This window comes from Xyrauchen texanus, chromosome 25 (genome assembly GCF_025860055.1).
Source record: "Xyrauchen texanus isolate HMW12.3.18 chromosome 25, RBS_HiC_50CHRs, whole genome shotgun sequence".
In the NCBI taxonomy this organism is placed as follows: domain Eukaryota; kingdom Metazoa; phylum Chordata; class Actinopteri; order Cypriniformes; family Catostomidae; genus Xyrauchen; species Xyrauchen texanus.
The window spans coordinates 18242036-18267071 of NC_068300.1; the positions used below are offsets into that span (position 1 = coordinate 18242036).

Below are 25036 nucleotides of genomic sequence, written 5' to 3' on the forward strand. Positions count from 1 at the left end.
AAAGGCGTCTGCTAAATGAATAAATGTATGTATTTAAATGTAATTAATTCTAATTTAAATATACACTCAAAAATATTTTAGCCCATGTTGAAGATTTTTAAGTATTTTGAATTTCATAAAATTCCATCAAATTTAATTTGTGTAATGTTTAGCTAAATTAAATGAATAAAACTTAAAGCATTTTTTTATTTTATGGATTTATTTATTTATTGATGTCAAGGGTATTAATTCAGTTTCAATTTTTACTTATTGATAGAGGTCATAACTGTAATAATCTACACAAGCAATGTCAAAACTCACACAAGGACTTTTGGTATTTTGTTAAAAGCTTTTTCATAAAGAGGTTTAACAGAGGAAATTCAACCAAACAAATCCCCAAATTTTTGATTCATCAAGACATCCAACAAAATTTTACAAAATTGCAATAATGGAGAGAAAACAAAAATAAAGACAGACAAATCCTAATTAGAGTGAATTATTTTTCTGCTCTAAGAAAAATTAAAAGGAAATGAACACTCAACAAGGAAAACGGATGGACTATATAGAGGTGTGTGTGTGTTGGGTCTACTGATGATGTAGGGGTTTTATCTGCCACAGGCATCCATGCAGGGAAAGCACGTGATGGGTCACCGGCGGCATTTCTACAGGCCTGCTGACAGACCCGGGGCAAAATAAAGACCCTGATTAAAGCTAAGCTGATCAGCTACAGTTAGAGAGACAGCTGGGGAAGATGTATGGACAGACAAGCACACTAACACCAAAGCTAAACATAACTACATCGGCAGCATAAAAGCAGTGGTCAGGTGCTCAAATGGCACGCAATGTATGCTGACCTCTCTTTAATGGTCATAGGACGATTTAGTCAAAAACTAGTTTCTTTATCACTTGCCCCATACTAAGAACAATATTTACTCTTACAAATGACACATTGGTTACAAAACAGGTGAGAATACATTTATTGTTCTTGGTTCACAAAATGCTACAGTTCGTCACAACTGCTGACTTTTCTTGAAGTGATTTAACTGAATTTGAAAATACATTCAAACTCTTACAATATCAGCAGTTTCTTTAAAAAAATAAATTGTGTTCACTGCATTTTCTTTGTTTCTATAAAAACGTTTTGCCATTAATAATGGAAAAGTGATCCTCATACGATTCATTAATGCAGGACATATAGCCTGTCAGAGCTCAACAATCAATCTTTTGCATTACCATCCTTAAAGTTAAAAATTATTATTTATTTTTTTTAAAACACTTACCCAGATTGGTCTTAAAGGGATAGTTCAGCCCAAAATGTAAATTCTGTCATCATTTACTCATCCTCTTTTAGAACCAAACCTGAATGATGTACTTTCATCTGTGCAACACAAAACGAGACAGCTCAATCACCATTTACTTTCATTGCATCTCGTTTTTCCAGTACCATGAAAGTGGATGGTGACTGACACAAAAGAAAGTCAAATTGGCCAGGAGCAATATTAGGGTGAGTAAATTATGACTATTTTCATTTTTCGTGGACTATCCCTTTAATATAGCTATAGGACAGTAAAAGATACGCAATGAAAATATAATTTTGATTTATAAAATTATAATGTTTTAAAATGAGAAAGCTACAATGTATGCTTGGACTTGAGAGAAAAATTAATTAAGAAAGATCCCAAAACACTGAGGTTTAGAGCGCTAATACATAATACATTTTGACATACTGTCTCCTACTGGCCACCACCTGAAAGAGATTTGTATATAAATAGAATCTTACATATAAAAGTGATCAGCAAACTGAATGTGTACACCATAAATAATACTGCACCATATAAAAAACAATAATGAGTGATTGTCGAATTTAGAAAGACCCGTTTATCTTAAATCACAGCACCCTAGTGTCCGTGTTGATTGTCCCTCTATGCTGCTTAACCTAAAAATGTCCAAACTAGCCAAACATTGACCTTACTTACCAATCTGGGTGTTCTTATAGAGATAGTCCACCCAAAAATTATTATACTTAACATCATTAACTTTCCCATTAATCAGTACAGACACCACTGAACCAGACCTGCCTCATTTGGTCATCTGAACAAATTAAGTTAGATTTGTGTAAAGGTGTTCACTTTACATAATACCATATTGCACATTAAAGATTCACATATGGAATAACAAATACAGGGAAAACCCAAAACATTCACAGTTAACTTGGCCATAAGCTTGAAACCAGCATCAGCCATCAAGGATACATGACACTTTTTTTTTCATACATTTTAAAACCTGAACTCTGCAAAGACACATATCAAAATGTGGTTTTCTTTTAAAACGTATTCCCATTTGATATAATCTATAATTCCCATACAGTATATAAACTAACAAGATCAGTGCTGGTCCACTTTAATCCCTTTCCTCAAAATGTTTCTTCAGTTAGAAGACAAACCCTATCACACATCAGACTGGACGTCCTGCAAATGGCTCCATACAGCAGTACAGTAGGCACCCCCAAGTACATTCGCTGGATGACACTAAAAATAGTGGTATACAAGGGGAAAGCGTTGGGGCCCACCAGGAGAGAAAAACACTCTCATTCCACCACCAGGAAAAGGAAACACTGTCATGGGTGTGATGTCATCCTCTGAAATATCTCCTGTTTGGACATATGAAAAATGAACAATGGCTTTTGACATAAGGCATTTTTTTCAAGCGGTGTCCAATGATCTGCCATTAAGAAGGGGCTACAGAAAGATCCCTTTTTCCTGTTTTAAAATGCAGTAATATGCGAAATACTAATACGGTACACATTTACAATAAAAGGCAGAATCCCACCGAGGAGGTCCATTTGGAGAACATCATGGTATACCTTTCAGCCAACCTGTGAGAGCACAGCTGTGGTGAATATTCACCTATGATGTACTAAACACATAGTTCTGGTCCAACAGGAGAAAGACACAGCGATCGATGGTCGCTCTTCACTGAATTCTTGTCAGCCCACTGGCCAGGAGAAGTTTGAGGGGGATCGTAGATCGAGACACAGTCAAAGGCAGTCGGTGGAGACCTGGAGAAAGGAAAAGGGAGTGTAAACAACATTAGATGTTTAACCTTGATCTAAAACACAGAAAAGGTCATTTAGACAAGCAATGTCTGTGCTGAAAACAAGCAAATCAATCAAAGAACAAAAGCCAGACACAGGGAGATGCTATCGGCCTTGTGAAGATGGTCTATGCAAGTGTGTGTGGGAGGGGAATTGGTTATGTGAAGCAGTGTTGTTTGTGTTGGGCAGAGGGCAAAGGGGTGTGTGTGCTCCAGAAGGGTTTTGACAGCAGAGCCCCTAGATCCCTAAGGAACCCTTCTCCCCTCCTGTCCCCTCTCACTTTCCTGAGAGAATTGTGCTTTTTCTATCTGAGGAAAGAGACCTACCCATAGAGAAACATGGCCTGCAATGGGAACACCTCACCCAAAGGCTAACTACAAACACTGGCAGTGTAGCACACCCCTTGTCCTTTTAGACACAATGTGTGCACAATCACAAATCTTGTTACTCACACTTTTTCCTTTGTGAGATAATGTCAGAACAAACTCTTCAGTTATTAAAGGGATAGTTTGCCAAAAAATCATCTATTCACCCTCATGAACAAGCACAATGTGTCAAGTGGTTATATCCATATGTTTAGAGTGTGGGTGAGAAATAGATCAATATTTAATTTATATAAAAAAAAAAAAATCACATTCTTTTTGCATATTATCAAAAAGGAATTCCTTTTTTACTATAAATTATCTTTCCTGTTTCTCACCCACACCTATCATATAGCTTATGAAGATATGGATTTAACCACTGGAGTCATGTGAATTAATTCTATGCTGCCTTTATATGCTTTTTGGAGCTTCAATGTTCTGACCACCATTCACAAGCATTGTATGGACATACAGAGATGAGATATTCTTCTATAAATCTTTTTCAAAAAAATTATGCAGAAGAAAGTCATTCACATTTGGGATTTTTGAGAAATTACAAAAAAAGAGAAAAAAAGGGACCAGCTTTCCCCCCAAAAAACAGACACACACTTGCAAAAACAAATATGAGACTAACCAAAGGCACGAATGAGTTCTCTTTGTAAGGCCCATGTGACTGTGTTAATGAGGCAGGCGGAGGTGAGCCCAGCAAACAGCACGTTGTACAGGAAAACAATGTGGAAATTGCCGAGCCAGTTGTACCGTCCAAAGTCTCCAAGAAGGTCAAACCTTGTGATTCCTAAACATCATTAAATGAAAAGAGGAATATCAAGCTAAATACATTACATTTTTGCATCTGTAAAACACAGTTGATGTGAAAGAAACTTTGCTATCATGCGCCCTCTTGTGGACCGAAAAGAAAATGCTACATTAGGCCATATTAATCTAGGTCCACCAATGTGTCAAATATATCGGTTTATCTGCAAATCCAAATAAAATCACATTTACATACCAAACCTGTTACCCTTATAAGGGATAATGTATTTTTCACCAGTCATTAATTGCAAAATAAACCATAACAGGGTGGTCAGGTATTGTATCACCCTGAAGTGGTTTATTTTACCATAATGCAGCTGACTGTACATTATCTTGCTTACTATACAGCTAATTAACAAATTGGCATGATTTGGGTAGAAATTGTATTTTATTTTGTGAGAGTACACATGAGTCTAGCACAAAAGTAAGAACTACGTTAGAAATCGGTTGCGATATTTAACCCTAGAATGCTGCCATTTACCAATTCGAATCATGTATTCCAGAGAGCTGTGTAAAAATTATGAATATTATTAATGTGCTTACCCAATGTGCGAGAGAAGACAGGCAGAGCTGAACTAAGTATTAGAAGTGACACACAGTTCCCTATAATCTGTGGAGAGACATACACAATATTGATGTTGTGGCTCTTTACAGCCAAGTTTAAGCATATATTTACATTTATGCATTTGGCAGACACTTTTATTCAAAGCGACTTAAAGTGCCCTTATTACAGGGACAATCCCCCCGGAGCAACCTGGAGTTAAGTGCCATGCTCAAGGACACAATGGTGGTGGCTGTGGGGATAAAACCGACAACCTTCTTACCAGTTTAGTGCTTTAGCCCACTATGCCACCACCACTCCATATGTGACAGCCCAGTCCCCCTTCATCTGTCTTTATGAATAAGCATCTCTGTACCTGTGTGAGGGTGGTGTCCTGTGCATGCGGCAGTAAACCAGTGAAGAGCGGAGAGCTGTAGAAGCCGACGACAGAGGAGACCATGAGATACAGGATAATGACCACCTGCACTGCAGCTCCCAAAGAACCAAACATGGAGAAAGAAGCAAGCCCCAGGCGAGGGTCCTGAAACAAAGAGAAGCACACATTATAGAACTGTGGTAAAGTTGGGAGCATTAGCCTTTCAAAAACAACGGCAATTCCTTTAAAACTCACAGACGATTACAAATCTACCTGCCATCTTTTAGTTTAAGAAACATTTATAGATCATGGACAAATAAGGTTCTCTGAGATGATACAATTACAAATCTCAAAGTGCTGGCACCCATGTACTTGCATTATAAGGACCTGACAGAGCTCTATCTTCTACAAATCTTCAACTGTGTTCTGCTGATGAAAGACATACATTGAGATGGCATTAGGGTAAGTGAATAATGAGAGAATTTAAATGTTTGGGTGAACGATCACTTTAATCGTTTATCTGACCAAAAAAGGAAAATAATATTTTTTTCAAATTTCAGAGAGAGACACTCTACAGGTCAAATATTTTTAAACACTCAGTCTTGTTGTGACTAAATGAAATCCAAAATAAATCAAAACTGCATTATATTTTTGCATCTTCAAAGTAGTCACTCTTTGTCTAGAATTTGCAGACATGTACTCTTGACATTTTCTCAACCAACTTCTTGAGGTATCACCCGGAGGTGCTTTTTAAACAGTATTGAAGGAGTTCCCATCTATGTTGGGCACTTATTGGCTGCTTTTCTTTATTATTTGGTCCAAGTCATCAATTTAAAAACTGTTTTTGTATTATTTAATTTTAGTTTTATAATGAAATAAATTAATATGGGTGGCACAATTATATTTTTGTCTACAAAACGAATTACAAACATTTAAGCATACATGTTCAGATCAAAATATTGTTAATGGTCCTTAATAATAAATTTCAGCTCAGTTTGGACCTATTCCATCACCCCCAAAAATGTAGTTGAGCGCCCTCTTGTGCATAGTCTGTGTATGTGTACTCTGGCTCAGCTAACCAACATGGGATAACCCCTCCTCCCAAATATGAACTTTAACACTCAAGACAACTGATGATCTGAGAAATCTATGATGCGCAGGATCATGCTTAAGGGACTGGATCCCAGACAAACTGTCACTATTGAGACACCATTAGCTTATGACACTCTTTGAGCAATATGTCAAAGTGTGGGCTTGTTTGATCCAGAGCCGCCTGCTGTAAATTGGGATATGCAATTTTATATCATAATGTGAAAATGTTTGTTTATCTGTTTATTTTACATGCAGATTTCACGTGCTAATACTCACAGTAGTTCAGTCTCTGAGTAAAACACATTTACTCATTATATTCTACCAATCAAGACCCTTCCAAAGATATATAACACATGGCTGTGTGATCTTGATACTGGTTCTAAATATGATTGTTGTGATCACAAATTTGCGAGTTATGAAAATGGAAGTTCTAATTTATCAGCAAATTTAAAAGCAGTATTTGAGAATTGGTCAGATCAGATATATTCATGGTAAAGATAAGAATCCAAGCTTCTAAACAACAACTATTTTGTGCAGATTAAGCAACTGGTTGTTGAGTAAAACCATAATATATTTTTTTTTTCATGGTTGCCACCTCCTCTCGGCCCCGTACCGGGCTGCTCCATGTTTAAGAGGTTAAACTTAAAAACGATCTCTTCTGTTTTGTTTTGTGACATCACAATTTGAATGTTGGTTACAAAAGTTTTTTCAAATATTACTAATAGTAAAAAATAAATAAATGCTATTGCTTATTTTTTAAGAAATAATAAAACTATAATTCCAAACTACTTTTACTAAAAAAAGATATTTTTTAAAGAATGTCAACTTTTAATGAGACATTATTTTACTGATTCCGAACAGTTATGCCACTTAAAAGTTTTGATTTTAGGCCCCAGAATAATATTAAAATTACTTTGAAGAAATTGAAAACATGTTCATCATAGTAGAGGTGTATTTAAGTAATTGTTTTTTAATTGTTTATTTTTGAATGAATGAATCAATCAATCCAGACAACAACAAAAAAAAAGAGCATCACGTCATTGACCCTTATATGTGCCAAATGTAATAGAACTAAAATTATTTACATTGAGAAAGTCTCATCATAATACTGAATTTAAAGTCTGAATGTTACAATGCTTCCATTTTGCACAATTGTAGCACTAGAAATGTAGTGAGTTGCAATTGCTCCCAGTCTACCTAACAGCAACAGGCCCAATAATATTTCCAGTATGAGAAATGTAAAATATAAATGTTTTTGCATTATACTCATGTCTCAGGTCTCACCTCCATTCCTCTAGGCATAGCAGACTCATCAAAAAGGAGTTCAAGTACATGGAAACACACCATCAGCACACACACCACCTGTGTAAGACAGTAAATTTAATTTTGCCACAATGGCACAGCTGTAGCCTGTACAATTATTTAAAAATCCAAAAGGTGTGTTCTTACAGTTAAAGCTAAAAGCAGCAGCATAGCAAGTGGGTATCCCAGGTTGCGCTGCCATGGAGATGCTCTCTTCCGCAATTCTGAAATGGAAAAAAATAAGATGCACGAGCGATGCATAAAACATAGTTAAATTTAATGTGTTCAACAGTTTGACTAGCATGCTCTCACCTAAAGCAATGCGTTTGGCCTGTACACTCAAAAATTGCTTGTTGATTGCCTCTACAGTGACACTGATCCAGCAGGAGGTGTTACCTAAAACATTTGATACAGAGAGCAAAATAAATGTGAGTTTTTACAAGGCAATGCTTATTGTGCCAATAAAGCTTCTTCAGATATAAAATCTTGAGACAGAGTGGGATTTTTATAAGGTGGGGCAATTTCCTTAAAATTGTGAGCCAATAGTTCTTCCTGACACTCACTGTTCAGCTTCCTGTAGAGAGAGGCCTCTTCAAATGTTGCACAGTCCACTGAATCTTCTACATTCTCCAACAACTAGTAGAAGACCAGAAGGAACCAATTGAATGCCATACACAAACACACATTGTTTTGTGTGCATTTATTAATGATCAATAATCAACATAAGAATATATCCTTCATTTCAAATACTCTGCAATATCTTGTCCACCTACCCGAGGTTTGACCAATAAGCTCCCAGTGACACTAAACATACGTGACAGCCCAAAGGGTGTACACACTGTTGAGACAAAAATGAAATGAGATGATGCTAAACTAAATGCACAGGAAATAAATCAGTGTAATAAAACACCAAATTTAACCTTAATATGAAAGATAAATTGTTAGAACAATAAGCAGCCAAAACATAAGAAAAGCTTTGCATAACCATCTCAATGAGATTAATTCTGATATACTTACCCAAAAGCAGTAGAACTCCAAAGAGTGAGATTCCAGAGTAGAGATGAGGCAGGTAATATTCCCACAGGTCTGGAGAAAAAGAAACAGCAGAGCATTTTTCATGCTCTATTTTATAATGCATGGAAGAAAAAGTGGAAGACTTCCAGATAGCCTTTGTAACAATCTCCTGCATCATAAGCTGTGCACTACCCAATCAATCTAAGGCAAATACAAGCTGAACAGTGCAGCAAATAGGCTATAATTTTGAACAGGCACACAAGCTGATGTTCATTTACCATAAAAACTTTCACGGGCAGTGTTGTGATGGAGGAGAGCTGATGCCACCCATACAATGCCCAGTATCAACAAACTGAGAAGCAGCAGCATCACAGCAGTCTCATACACCCGTGCCATAACACCCTAAAACAAACACATATCAATGGAGACCAGCTACAGTACTAAACTGAACTGAAATATTGTTAAGGTGCATTTACTTTATAGTAAAATCATATTTTTTCAAACCTTTTTAGACCCAGCAAACCCTTCCGATTCAGTGAAAAAATAGGCAAATGGCATGAGGAAGACCAGAGAGAGGTTTGAAAATAAGAAGACTAGGTTCCACAAGCCTAATTGAGAGAAAGAGATCATAAATTAGATGAGACTGAAAGATTTTACAGCACAGCCACACCACAATAAAGATTTGTACTTGTGTTGTAAGAGAGTTATGTTGTTAAATTATATTCTTTATATTGTGTGTTTTGATGAACAACAAAAAAATGTATGCAATATGAAACATAACATTTTTATTAACCACTAGAGGGCAACCCCTTCCCATTGTAACTCTAATCAACCAAGTACAGTGTCATAAAGCATTTTGTTGTGTTTATTTCTAACCTGGCCTGAAATTGGCTGGCTAATTCTATTGTCATCAAATACAATCCTTGCAGCTTATGACATCTGGTTATGTAGCACTATAGAACACAAGAAAAGTGTCTTTTTTTTTTCTTTTTTTTTTAACCATACATTCGAAAATTGAATAACAAATTACAAAACTGGGCAAACAGAGTTTAAAGTACATTAGGTGGCCTTGAAGTTACTGCCATATTGTTCTAAATCCTCTGGCAGACTGGCAATCATGTCCAACAAATGTGATAACAACAGAGACATAACAGAGCTGTAAGACTTTGTGTTCCCAAAAAAAGTCCATGAGGAAATTAACAAAACATTGACATCTTGGTGAGAAGAGTTACAGTAAATTTAGTTTAGGCTACAGAATGTTGGGGAACCTGATGAAGTAGTAATTAATTACATTAATAACTACGTTAGGGAAACATAGTACTTAAATGTAATGAACTTGTGTTTTTTAGCAAGTAACCTCACAAACTGGAGATCGAATGTGTAAACTGGATCAAACAATAAACCAGACTAAAGCATACAGGAAATAGAACTGATCAACAAAATATTTTAAAGTTTTTAAACTTTAAAAACAATATTGCACAGGGGTAAAAATTCATATTTTAAATATCAAAATAATTCCAAATACTTAAATATGTCTCCTGTAGTCTTAGTCCATTTTACATTTGCACTGTTGTTTTTGGAACCCAGCCTGATTATATCATATTATATTATATAGCATTATATTTGGAGTTCTTTGGACTGCTCACATAATGCAATGACATTTCTTTTCGCTTAAAATTCAGATTGTTAAGTATTATTAGATTTTAAAGTGCACAATAAATCACGGTTATCTCAGATAATTACGATCAGGTGATTATTTAATAACTGCGACAGGCCTAGGCATGTGCAATAAATGTGAACTGATTAGTTATTCATTTAGGCGTGCATACCGCGGATGAGTGATCCATTGAGCCACTGCATGTAGTAACTCTGTGGAAATGTAAGCAGAACTTCATTGGACAGGATGGAGATGGGCAAGAGCAGCACTGCACACATTGCCACTGAGAGTGTGAACGTACAAAGCCACAGCCTGAAGAGTGAGGAGAAACAAGGAAATAACAGAGAGGATGTGTGTTAAAGCATTGCAGCAGGTCCAGTGCCAGCTGTGAAGGGGGGTTGTAAAATGCCACGCTGGAGCAGCAAAGGACAAATTGTCCACTTGCAACCATTCAGGCCAATCTAATAAGAAGCCAATAGTGTATACTTTAGCACTTTAGTTTCCTTCGAGAAAGAGAGAAAAAACAATCCTTAACACACAGTTTTACAACATGCAGGAGAGTTTTGGTTACTTACGCAATTCTGTTGACAATGGCATCCTCAGTGTCATCTGTGGACAAAAAAAAATGACTGTTGGTCAACAACACTAATCTACTTCAGACATTCTGAAACAGGAAGTGGGGGTGGACATGACGAACGACTCATCCCATTTTTATAAATAGCTAATAGGCTTTAGTTTAGACTCTAGAGCCACACACAAATTAGGGGATGTTCCAATACCATTTTTTTTTTTTTTAGAACAAGTACCAATACTTTTTTTAGTACTTGCCAATACCAAGTTCATGTTTTTATTAATTTTTTTTCTGAACTAAATTACATTTTACATTTTATCATCGAAATTGTGTGAAATTAATTAATTAAAACTTTAATCAAATGAAAGTATAGCAAATAATTTAACATAATACTGTATTATTATTTTTATCAAATGAAGGGCTTATATACAGAACCTCACAGCACAATCCTAAATACAACATTGGAATTATTTTTGTCAAATAAAGTTCTGCATAATAGATAAAGATATTGCTTAAATATAATACAGTTACTATTGATGTATTATTAGTAGTAGAAGTATAACAGTGAATATTACATAACTTTATAGTAGCAATCTATTTCTGTCATACTTTTTTCATAAAAATGTAGCTTTTATTTAGACGGAGCTTTATTTTTTAAGTGTTTCTGTGTTGTTAGACCAAGGAGCTCTGACGTAATGACGGCAGATTCCCAATCTGGAAAAGCAGGTCACAATGTGAATCACAGTAATTATTAAACCTCAAAAGGCAACAATATAAATAAATAAATATGTAGTCTGTATATGACTCATGCTAAAATGTGAATTAGCACTCTGTCTGCTGTCATCTACTTCAAACTGAGCATACAATGCTCATAATACTTTACCGTGTATGAGCCAAAGATCTCTAAAGTTATGAGCAGTTTGTGGCTCTATGCCTGCACAACACCGGCTCCACACATTAACAAGCACTCACATTTAAAAATCTGCATGTGAAAATCTATTTATCACCGCTTTTGCTGTTAAATAAATCTCACAAGGACATGACGTGATTTTAATCTGTGTGCTGAATGTTTACGCAATTACATTCGTATGTCAGATGATATCGGTTTTTGGTATTGGAGCATTTTTACGAGTACATGAGCGTGGTATCGGATCTGATACCAGTATCGGTGCATCCCTAACACACACACACACACACACACACACACACACCTTTCCACCATGCTGCTCATGTCAGCACCACTTTTCTCAAGTAGGTATAGCTGCAGGCCGAGATCACCAAATGGGGACGGGATCACCAAATGGGGACGGAATCTCCAAAAGAGGGCGGGGTTCACTTCCACTCACGTTTACAGTTAGGGACAGGGTTAGGGGCTCCCTATATTTTTGGTGCTCTGACTACAGCTATATCCTTCTTGCTTATCTAGGAAATTTGAGAAACGATCTCAATACTGTCAAGCATTTCCAAAGACTTGAGAACCGAACAATGATCTAACTGACAACATTAATACATAAGCAGCCCACAAACGCACACAGCACATTGTTGTCTTTGCTTACAATGAGGCTGAAGCCATTGTCCAAGACCAATGCAGATGAATGAGTAACAAGGGAGTAAAGCATAATATAGCGGGTGATGAAGAACAGACAGAGAGAGAGAGTACATCAAAAAATGAGGTAGTGTTCTCTAATGAAACCACAGGCAGTGTTCAGAGTGGAGGCCTTGATTATCTCAGGAACAATCCCTCTGCAGGCCTCAGTCAATGTTACAAAACTATTGTTTGCAGCAATCAAATGCCCAGACTCCTCCATTTCATTATAATTTAACTGCTACAAAAATGCACCAAAACCATTTGCCAAATAACAGAGGAAAACATACTTCACTATCTGAAAATGAAGTAGGTAGTAACTATACAACATTTACAGAGCAGAAGCACTACCATGTCAGGATGTGCTGACCCACAAAAAGTTAGTGTTTAGAAATGCTGTTGAGCTCTCAGAAGAGTTGTAATCACCGTTGCTTTGACTACATGAAGACAAACAGCTGTCCGTTCCGGAGATGGGGGTGTCTATCAAACTTACCAGTGACAAACTCAGCATTCTTCTTGAAGTGAGTGAGAATGAAGTGGGACAAGATGTACAGGCAACTGAAAAGTAGCACGCAAATCTAAAAGAGAAAAAAAATGCATTGAGCAAACATGAAAACAACATGGTTTTGCTATAACAAAAACAGACTACATGAAGCTCCACATACTGTTGCTTGTCCTTAAAGATGTCTGAATATTAAACAACAGGGGAAAAACAGACTTCAATGAACCAGCAAAGAACCAGCATAGCTGAAGCACAGATTTTAAACGCACACATTTCAAGCGTATTGTATATACGTGAATTACTTAAAACTAAATTGGGTAATTTTTCGATGTTTGAATTAGGGATGCAAATGAATAATAATTAGTCATTAATAATTTGATCGATTAAGCTTATCGATCTTTGATGAGTCAATTTCAGTACAAATGCATTCAGTAATTTATAGTCACCCGGCAGAATATATATTAACAAAATATTTCAAGAGGAATATACCAATACTTGCACTTCTTAAAGTGTATTTATTTAAATGATATTTAAACAGTAAACTATGTGCACATAGACCTTCTTCGGTGGCTGATCACATATTCACTTTACCTTCTACAGTAAGGAATATTTGCAGTCAAAAATCAAACTTTGTATATATAAAGCTTTGACTGAAGTAAAATATGTGTCTTGTATTTTATGAGTTTCAGGCTGTTCACCACTTACAGTTTATTATTGTTATTCTTAATGATTAATTGATTTTCATTCATTAATATTAATGACTGTCGATTGAGTACATTTCAAAATTTTCACCCTACTTTAAATACCTTTTCCCATCCCAGTATAATACGTAGAGACAGCTATAAGCAATCCATTAGTTTTATTTCCCCGAAAGGTGTACACACTATTATGCTATCAAAACATTGTACTGTTTATTTGGGCATCCCAAACAGCAACACATAACAGACAAACATTTTAACTGAAAAATTACTTTCGAGAATATTTTTGGTTTGTTTTTCACACACAAGCCACAGACTACTTCTATGATAATTATGGGTCTTATTTAAGCTTTAAAGTAGGTCACTATCGACTTTGTATTAAAAAGATGGACTTGGATATTAATTTATATTTTTTCTTTTGTGTTCTGCATAAAAAAAAAATAAAGTGATATGGGTTTGGAACAACATGAGTGTAAGTAAATTATGACAGACTTTCCCTTAAGTGTACTATTCCTTTAAGTGTACTAAATTAAAATATGTAAAACAAAATTGGTGAGAGTGGGTGTAAATGCTACGTTGACAGCTAAGTATCAGCAATGGCACAAATTCTCTCACCCATCTGCAGTATGAGTCATGCTGTTAATATGAGCCTCCTAATCATGAACAGGCAAGTTCAACTATAAGACGTGCTGTGCAAAATGTGGTAATGGATACATTGCCAAATGCAAATATAGGTTATCAAGAACATGTTAGACAGAGACCCTGTAACAGAGCAGACAGCAGAGACATGGTCGTAACCAGTTATTAGGTCACCGAGGTCCGGACCACGGTACATTTTCATTCTCAAAAATAACATTTTAAGCTATGCAGTTGTGGCCAAAAATATTGGCACCCTTGGTAAATATGAGTGAAGTCTGAAAAAATCTGCATCTTTAAAACTTTGATTGAAGAAAAACAATTGAAAGAGGGGAAATATCTCGTTATTAAATATTTTTCTCCAAAAGATGATGACCACAATTACTGGCACCCCTAGAAATTATTATTAGTAAACTATATCTGAAGTATATTCACATTTTTTTGTGCAACTGGGTGATTAGGAACATGAAATTGTTCAGCCGTTTCAAAGGGAGAAAAAATATGAGGTAACACAGGCCAAATTCCCTTAATCATCAATCACAGTGGGTTAGACTAATGAATATAGTTCTGATGTGAGGCAACAGGTTGTTGAGCTTCACAAAATGGGAAGTGGCTAAAAGAAAATGGCCAAAGCATTGAAAATACCCATTTCCACCATCTGGGCAATAATTAACATGTTACAATCAACTGGAGATGTTAAGAAAAGGAAAAGGACTGGCCTGGAAAAGGACGTGTCTCTATATTGTCTCCATGCACAGTGAGGAGGATGGTTCAAGTGGCCAAAAATTCTCCAAGTATCACAGCTGGAGAATTGCAGAAATTTGTTGAAAGTCTCAAAAAAATATCAGACATCACCACAAGTTGTTTGGGAGGGTTTCAAGAAAAAAAGCCTCTGCTCTCATTCAACAACAAACTGAAGCATCTTCTTTGCTATTTGGCAGCAAACACCAGAGATGGATTTGGCGCACACAGAGATGATGAAGTACCCAATGCCCACAGTTAAATGTGGTGCTGGATCTTTAATGTTGTGGGGCTGTTTTTCTGCCAGAGGTCCTGGGCATCTTGTTTGGATACATGGCATAATAGACTATCAAATACCAACAGATAAAAAATCTAAACTTGGCTGCCTCTGCCAGAAAGCTTACAAGCCGTAGTTGGATCTTCTAGCAGGACAATGATCCAACACAAACATCAAAATCAACACAAAAATGGTTCACTGACCACAAAATCAAGGTTCTGCCATGGCCATCCCAGTTCCCTAACCTGAACCCCGTAGAAAACCTGTGGGGTGAACTAAAGAGGAGAGTCCACCAACATGGACCTCTGAATTTGAAGGATCTGTTGAGATTCTGTATGGAGGAATGGTCTCAGATCCTTTACCAGGTGTTCTCCAACCTCATTAGGCATTATATTATCTTCGCAAAGGGAGGTTGCAAAAAATATTTAATAAAAGGGTGAAAATAATTATGGCCAATGCTTTTTGGAGGAAAATATGTATTTAATAATTAGATATTTCCTCAATTTTAATTGTTTTACTTCAATCAAAGGTTAGATTTTTTTTAATGAAAGACCTCTTCCTTGCGCAACCTTTACTTGTTAATATATATATTATATATATTATTACACACACACACACACACACACACACACACACACATAGCTGAAGTCAGAATTTACATACACTTAGTTTGAAGTCTTTAAAATAACATTTTTAACAAATGCACATTTAATATTAATAATCTATAATTTAGGCACCTACTTTGTGCATGACATGAGTAATTTTGCCAACAATTGTGTACAGACAGACTGTTTCACTTTTAATTGATTATATCTAGGGTTGGGATCGATACCTTTGAAATGTATTCCACTACAGATTACAGAATATATGCTGTAAAATGTCATTTGTAACGTATTCCGTTAGATTACTCAAGGTCAGTAACGTATTCTAAATACTTTGGATTACTTCTGCAGCACTGGTAGATTTTTTTTCACTTGCTTTGACTATAAAAACTCTACAGTACATGACAAAATGCACATGTTAAAAATGTATTCTCTGAAAAACCTAAATATATCTTATGCAGTGTTGTTTCTAAAAAAAAAAAGTTCTAAATCAAATTGATCTTGTTTTAAAGATTCTTACTGGAAAACAATACAAATTATCAAGAATACAATTTTTGCCATAATATCAAAGGTCTTACTAGACAAAATAAATTATGATCCAATATGAATTTTCTTGATAATAAAAAAAACAATCGTGCCTGGTAACGTGCATGTAAAATGGCTAAAAATAGCATTTTAGTTTAATGGAAAGCTGACAATTTCTTCTACTCCAAACAAGTATGTATATCCACGGTAAAACGAGTCCAAAATCAACAGAACCTGAAAGGCTGCTCAGCAAGAAAGAAGCCACTGCTCCAAAACCACCATAAAAAAAGCCAGACTACAGTTTGCATGTGCACATGGGGACAAAGATCTTACTTATTGGAGAAATGTCCTCTGGTCTGATGAAATAAATATTGAACTGTTTGGCCATAATGACCATCATTATGTTTGGAGGAAAAAGGGTGAGGCTTGCAAGCCGAAGAACACCATTCCAACCGTGAAGCATGGAGTTGGCCGCATCATGTTGTTGGGGTGCTTTGCTGCTGTAGGGACTGGTGCACTTCACGTAATAGATGGCATCATGAGGAAGGAAAATTATGTGGATATATTGAAGCAACATCTCAAGACATCAGCCAGGAAAAAGCTTGGTCGCAAAGTCTTCCAAATGGACAATGATACCAAGCATGCCTCCAAAGTTGTGGCAAAATGGCTTAGGGACAAAAAGTATTGGGGTATTGCATTAAAGTAACGGTATTGCAGTGGCCATCACAAAGCCGTGACCTCAATAATACTTGTTGGGGACAGGGAATGTTTTCTACGATTCAATGTCAGGAACTGTGAAAAACAATTTTAAATATATTTGGGCTAAGGTGTATGTAAACTTCTGTCTTCAACTGTATATATATTTATGGATATGGACCTCTAATTGTGTGACCAACAAAATAGTACACACAGTTAAAGGTGTGGCATTTGAAAGTAAATCAATTAGCAGAGTGTCCTTTTTTGAAGCCAGCTGGCTCTTCTGTGCAATGTTAGGAATCTGAACTCCTCATGAATGAACAGCCATAATACAGACTTGAGAAGGAAGGTAACAGAGACAGATGGCAGCTGAAGATTACAGCACAAATGCAAATGAAGTGTTGAATGAGGTAAAAGTGGGATTAGAAGAGTGATTACACTGGCAAAACATGACAATATACACAAGATGTTTACATCTTACGTACATAACATTTAATGCTGTGTTGTCCAACAGCGCTCTAACACAGCATAGGTTTACAATTAGAGATTAAATGGTTTGTTCACCCAAAACTAAACAATTCCGTCATTATTTACTCAGCCTCATTCCAAAACCACATTACTTTCTTTTTTCCATGGAACACTAAAGTAGGTATAGCTGCAGGCCGGAGATCTCCAAAAGGGGGCAGAATCTCCAAAATAGGGCAGAGATACTCCAGAAGGGGAGTGGTTACTCCAAACAGAGTTGTGCCAGCTCCAAAAGAGGGCATCACTTCCACTCACATTTAGGGTTAGGGAAAGGAATGTGTTAGGGGCTCCCTATATCTTTGCTGGGAGTTTGGAGCTCCTGCCCCTATATACTTCTCAGAAATTTAGGGACTGACAGACAGTCATCATTTACTTTCATTGTATGAAAACATTATGCAATTAAAATGGGTGACTGAGGATGATCCTGGCTTACACCATTTGTGTTCCACAGAAGTCATAGAGGTATGGAACAACATTAGGATAGGTATTTTTTTTTACTGAATTATACCTTTAATAATAAGGAACCAACAATATTTGCAGTTTTGCAATATGAATATAGTGAAAAACAGTACAGTACTGTTCTTTTTTAATTATAATAGAAAGTGCCTTCGTATAGGCTCCCCTGGCTTCAAGAGGTGCACTAGCAACTGACCCTAGAGGCCTCCTCGCTTCTTCATTGGTGCGCCCCCCTCCCATGCTGGCTGACACCGGTTCGAATCCCACTCGGAGCGGGTTGAACAGGACTGGTTACAGTGGTGCCGTGACTTGGATGGGAGTGAGGTTTAAGGGGTCAGTGTAACAGGAGCCAGTTGGTACTTGATAGCTATGCAGTATGTGTAATCTCACACCTCTGGCCTCAAGACCCTTTATCCTAGACGTTAGCATGCCCACCTTCCATGCCGCCTGACACCGGTTTGAATCCTGTTCGAGCAAAGCAGGACTGGTTACACCTACAATAGATCAGGTGCTCACATTTGAGCCGTGTCAGCATTTTTTGACAATTTTGCCAATGTCTCATTTAACTGTGGTGTCATTTAACTTTTTACTTATATTAAACCAAAATCATATAAAACTGCAATATACAAATTCTGATTTCAATACATTCTTGGTAATGAGCAGATAACCACTCTTCAAAATCTCTTTACCATTTACTTTTTTAACATGGAGGAAGGACAATGCATGACTTTTCCCATTCTTATCATGGAGGAGAGCTGCTGTGGAAACTAGGATTTACTTTAACCTAATTTCTGGTGTAAGGTCATCATGTGGAAAAAATTTTCTTAGAAGTAAAAAAATAAAATAATTATGATTATGCATTTTGTGGACAAATGATATTGGGATATTGAGTGAACCAAACAAAAATCAAACAACATGTCCAAGTGAATAAAAAAAGAAAGGCCAGAGAGGAAAAGAGATGAGGGAATGGACAGGACAGGAAGCAGGGATTTTCTCTCCAAAGAGCAAATGGTTTTGAGAACAATAGATCTGTGGGATACATGTCTCTGGACATTTGAAATGTGTTTGCACAGCAGATGAATAGTTTGTTTTCTTTTTGTTAAATCTAGAGCACATGCTGATTGACAGTTAAAACATGCAGCCATGTATCCAATGAGCTTATATCATATCATAAAAAAATTATATTTACATGGACATAACAAAGACTTTACAACCAGTAAAACTCCTTGGGTGGGGCAGATTCATTTCCAAACATAAGGCCTCAGTGACTCAAAACATCTTGACAGCAGTGGATACACCATTGACTGAAATCCTTTTAAAACAACAAAAAAGGTTGAAATATAACAATGTTTACTGATGCCTAGAATCCCCTGTCTTTTGTAGGTCCTAGACAGAAGATAAACCTAAATATTCTATCCCTAATCTACCATAATCCAAGGACAGAGGTGGGCTAGTATTCAAAGCTCTCCATCTGATCTCTATTCATAATACAGTGAGGAAAATAAGTATTTGAACACCCTGCTATTTTGCAAGTTCTCCCACTTAGAAATCATGGAGGGGTCTGAAATTGTCATCGTAGGTGCATGTCCACTGTGAGACACATAATCTAAAAAAAAAAATCCAGAAATCACAATGTATGATTTTTTAACTATTTATTTGTATGATACAGCTGCAAATAAGTATTTGAACACCTGAGAAAATCAATGTTAATATTTGGTACAGTAGCCTTTGTTTGCAATTACAGAGGTCAAACGTTTCCTGTAGTTTTTCACCAGGTTTGCACACACTGCAGGAGGGATTTTGGCCCACTCCTCCACACAGATCTTCTCTAGATCAGTCAGGTTTCTGGGCTGTCGCTGAGAAACACGGAGTTTGAGCTCCCTCCAAAGATTCTCTATTGGGTTTAGGTCTGGAGACTGGCTAGGCCACGCCAGAACCTTGATTTGCCTCTTACAGAGCCACTCCTTGGTTATCCTGGCTGTGTGCTTCAGGTCATTGTCATGTTGGAAGACCCAGCCTCGACCCATCTTCAATGCTCTAACTGAGGGAAGGAGGTTGTTCCCCAAAATCTCGCAATACATGGCCCCGGTCATCCTCTCCTTAATACAGTGCAGTCAGCCCTGTCCCATGTGCAGAAAAACACCCCCAAAGCATGATGCTACCACCCCCATGCTTCACAGTAGGGATGGTGTTCTTGGGATGGTACTCATCATTCTTCTTCCTCCAAACACGGTTAGTGGAATTATGACCAAAAAGTTATATTTTGGTCTCATCTGACCACATGACTTTCTCCCATGACTCCTCTGGATCATCCAAATGGTCATTGGAAACTAAAGACGGGCCTTGACATGTGCTGGTTTAAGCAGGGGAACCTTCCGTGCCATGCATGATTTCAAACCATGACGTCTCAGTGTATTACCAACAGTAACCTTGGAAGCGGTGGTCCCAGCTCTTTTCAGGTCATTGACCAGCTCCTCCCGTGTAGTTCTGGGCTGATTTCTCACCTTTCTTAGGATCATTGAGACCACACGAGGTGAGATCTTGCATGGAGCCCCAGTCCGAGGGAGACTGACAGTCATGTTTAGCTTCTTCCATTTTCTAATGATTGCTCCAACAGTGGACCTTTTTTCACCAAGCTGCTTGGCAATTTCCCCGTAGCCCTTTCCAGCCTTGTGGAGGTGTACAATTTTGTCTCTAGTGTCTTTGGATAGCTCTTTGGTCTTGGCCATGTTAGTAGTTGGATTCTTACTGATTGGATGGGGTGGACAGGTGTCTTTATGCAGCTAACGACCTCAAACAGGTGCATCTAATTTAGGATAATAAATGGAGTGGAGGTGGACATTTTAAAGGCAGACTAACAGGTCTTTGAGGGTCAGAATTCTAGCTGATAAACAGGTGTTCAAATACTTATTTGCAGCTGTATCATACAAATAAATAGTTAAAAAATCATACATTGTGATTTCTGGATTTTGTTTTTAGATTATGTCTCTCACAGTGGACATGCACCTACGATGACAATTTCAGACCCCTCCATGATTTCCAAGTGGGAGAACTTGCAAAATAGCAGGGTGTTCAAATACTTATTTTCCTCACTGTATATGGGACAATGCCACTGTGGCTGCTGGTTGATACTGAATGATTCCACTTAGCCTATATTATATGGTCTGACCATCATGCATCAGCACAAAGGTCGTCTATAGTGCATGTTCTGACAATTTGGCAGGGTTTCTTCAAAAGTTGAGCTTTGAGTAATCCTTACTGCACAAAAAGACTTGTAATGAGGCCTAAGATATAACTTGAAGCGAAACAGCCTATTTAGTAGAATGGTCTGCTTTAGGCCAGCTGTAAATTAACACAAAGAGAAAATAACAAACATGGCGTTCGATGCTAGATAAGCCACTTGCAAGAACAGGTGTGGGACTAAAACTACTTGATTTGTTCGAGAACAGTCTAGAAGCATCTTCTCAGTTCAGAAAGGTCTAAAATTGCTTTTCACTTTTGCATAATCAAAGTTAGAAACAGAGCATGATTCTTAAGTGGCACTTCCTTATTATGCTCTCAAGTTGGATTGCATGAGGAACTAGTTGAACAAAGAGGAAAAAGGTGTCCAATCATAAGAACGATACTGTGTAAAGCCTCAGAAGTATTAAACATCTTTAGAGGGGAGTATAAAACTCTCTATTGTGCACAGTTAAGCAACATGTTCAGATATGCACCTTAATAAAATGCAGTACAAAAACACTGAATTCCTTGTGCATCTACAGAGTGGGAATCTTGCCATATCAGCTATTCTCTGTAACAGGTTGTGTCGCTTTTGAAGATCAACAAAGGCAAAAACTCTGACATAAATGACAGTGTCATAAATATCAAAATGTCATAAAATGGTTTGCTTTCAAGTGGGAATTCAGCAAGTACTGCTACTTGGAGATACTACCATCTACAAAAGAAATAAAAAGGTTTAACTTGCTAATTAAAACATATCAGAATATGGTACATCTCAATTACATTGACGGTCCCTCATGTTCGAGTTTATGCGCTTGTACATTAAGCCGCTTTCTGGGGTCCATGTAAACGTAGTCAGTGAGGCACTTACAATAGAAGTGAATGTGGCCAATCTGTACATGTTTAAATACCCACTGTGCAAAAAGTATAGCCAGAAGATGTAAACAATATCAGTGTTAAATTATAGTGTGATAAAATCACTTACTAACCTTTTCTGTGTAAAGTTATGTCCAATTTTATAACTCTGTAAACCCTGTAATCCCAGAAGTTTAGTAGTCCACTGCAAAAATGATGATTTTACAGCTCAAATAAAACACAAGTGCTTTTATGAAATTATAAGCTTTACATTGCAGCCCCATTCACTTCCATTGTAAATGCCTCACGTTCACCTAGATGATCCAAGGGATGAGTCAAAATAAATTTTGTGGAAATCAAAATTATGTTAGAAAAGCTGTCAATTGATCTTAACTTGCATCAAACCCAGAATACTCTTTTAGCTTCAGTTTAATTAAATTTAATTTGGTTGTAGGTCTTAAATTAATTAGTATCGCAGCTCATAGTGAATCATTTGTTCTTGGTAAAATGTCAACAGTCCAGACAATGGCTGAACTGGAACAAAAACTCAGTTTTAACTTAAATCAGCACAGATTTAAGTTAAAAGTGAGATTTTGTTCACAGTTCCAAGTCAGCACAGATTTATTTATATTATAAACCCCACATAACAGTGACAGGGATCAATGTCTATGACAGCAGGAGGTTCTGTTTTTTTTTTTTACCCTACCCTGCCCACAGCCTGGGGCAGCACAATACATCTGATTTACATGATGTAGTTGTGATCCATCTGTGGATTTTACTAAGCCTGCCATCTCACATTTACAGCTTTGTATAACACAGACAAAAAACAAAACTCAAAAGGAGGTGTATACACTTAAAACATAACAAAACAGATAGCTACGAGAAGCATTTGTTGGCATAAGAAAATCAAGTATGAAACTTATACTGTGTCTGCAAATTAGTACTATAATTCTTAACTGCCAATTTGGTTAATTTCTATGCATTATTTTTACTAATGAATTTCATAATAAATAGTCATTAAAAATATGTACTACACCTGGCTCTACACATAAATGCTGAGTGTGAGATCTTTATGAACAGGTAAAGGTCAACATCAAGTGTCTTGCTGTAAGGTTCTTCAGGTCTGAAGTTCAGTTTGAGTTGTACAGTGTTATGGGTTAAAAAAAAAAAAAGACATGGACGCTAAAGCTCTTCATTTTTTCCAAATGTACAGCTCTGTATCACAATATTTCAAAACTGAGAAGTCATGTTTTCTTCCATTGTAAAGTGTGCCAATTAGAAAATACATTAATCAAAAGATGTTAGCAAAGTCTGTGGGCGCAGTCATATCAAAATACACCTTTTGTGTACTGTTGCTAGTACACAATGCTAGAATTTACAACTAAATGTTTGGATTAATTAAGGAGCACATTTACAAACACAAAATCTATTCATAAAAATCTGAATGAGAGAACATATTGTTCTAGTGCACATTTTCCTTTATGCCCGTAACAGGCATTCGGATCATCGGGTAACGCCGCACAATTATCATATCAATCAATATAATTTGCGGCATTCCATCAGGTCATACACAAGGGCACATTCACATTGGCATACTTAAAATGTTATCTTTGTTACTTAATGTGTAAACATTCTAACGGAAGAAAACAAATTAGCATGAGGAGATAACTCACAATGATTTCTCGGACTCGGTCGTGGAATAGTTGCTCTCTCACCGACACGTCGTCTGTTTCCATGCTTTGAAACCATGTCTTGGAGTGTCCTCGGTTATAAGCTGCAAAACATTTCTCCGAGTAGGTAAGGCTCGAATACTTAAAGTACACGAAGGCTTTTTCCCTTAAAATGCATTGGCAGTTGGTCCAACTGAAGTCGCAATGTCAACAAGCTTTTCATGTTTCACTTCAATTTCATTCTCGGTGGATAAAGACTTCGCGCATGATAATTTACCTGTTAACAGGGAAATCGTAACCACGATGGAACTCTCCGAGTCAGCATGTTCAAAGATACTCAACAACTGAGAAGAACCTGGCTGCAGCCTGCAGAATGGGGAGGAGCTCCATATGGGGCGGGGCTACACTAGTCGCTCCGCCTATAACATAGTCTCATTGGATCGTTCATCTTTCATAGACCTACGTGATAGGAGATTCGGTCGTCGTCGTTGCTGGTGTGGTATTGTTTGAGAGATATTGAATAGTAGAGTCAAGCCAAGTGAGGAACAAATCTGTATTTCTAAAGGCTGAAACTGATGTGAAATGCCAACTGTCATGTATATGTGTTTTTTGTGTTTGGTGCTCATGCTCCGGTACGTTAGTACAGTAATAACAGTTATAGCCTATATATCTTATGTAATATTCCTAATTTTCCACTGTAACTGACTATCAGAGGTGTAAAGAAACAAATACTCACGTTATTGTAATTAACTACTTTTTCCCAAGAATTGTACTTTAAGTAGTTTAAAAATTGCAGTGTTTCCCATTAATTGACTAGAATATGGCAAACTGCCACAGTCTAATTTGCCCCGCCACGGTCTCGTAATGAATCAAAAACATTTTTACACTTCTCAGTCTCATAATAACATAAAATAAAAGGTTGTGTTTTGCACTCAACTCGTGCGCCAGTCAGTTCAGTCAGCTCCTCCCCCGCTGCTGTAAACTCACACACTCACAGATATCTGCATTGGAGTATTCCTGGATCAGTCTAATGTTATTTGGTTGAGGAGGATGACACATTTTTTAGGTAAGTAACGTTAACAGCCCTCTACACTGTGAGTAAATCACTCGCATATGTAAGTACATTTCACATTGTGCGACCTAAAAATGTCTGTTATTAGCCACAGGCAACAAGTAAATATTAACATTTCACTCGCCAGTGATAGAATTGTGTAGTTTCAAAGCACAGAGTCCCTTTTACTAAAT

The 25036-nt window shown here is 37.0% G+C and overlaps 1 protein-coding gene across 3 annotated transcripts; it reads right to left on the bottom strand.

Moving 5' to 3' along the window:
• Positions 1 to 220: 220 nt before the first annotated feature.
• Positions 221 to 24137, bottom strand: LOC127619201 (limb region 1 homolog-like protein). Of its 3 annotated transcripts, none has more exons than XR_007967544.1 (17): positions 23795 to 24118; positions 12880 to 12964; positions 10806 to 10839; positions 10403 to 10542; positions 9078 to 9181; positions 8852 to 8975; positions 8577 to 8645; positions 8333 to 8397; positions 8123 to 8195; positions 7872 to 7955; positions 7707 to 7783; positions 7542 to 7619; positions 5166 to 5330; positions 4792 to 4858; positions 4070 to 4231; positions 2886 to 3037; positions 221 to 2629 (listed from the first exon to the last, which is right to left on the bottom strand). XR_007967544.1 is itself a non-coding variant. In XM_052092005.1 (17 exons), the coding sequence occupies exons 2-17, from the start codon at positions 23855 to 23857 to the stop codon at positions 2952 to 2954; spliced, it is 1476 nt and encodes a 491-aa protein (XP_051947965.1). In that variant the 5' UTR covers positions 23858 to 23895; positions 24069 to 24137; the 3' UTR covers positions 2657 to 2951. The 3 variants fall into 3 exon arrangements, 1 of the variants encoding a protein (XP_051947965.1); XR_007967543.1 differs by having other exon boundaries at positions 2843 to 3037; XM_052092005.1 differs by lacking the exon at positions 221 to 2629 and having other exon boundaries at positions 2657 to 3037; positions 23795 to 23895; positions 24069 to 24137.
• Between the last annotated feature and the right edge of the window lie 899 nt (positions 24138 to 25036).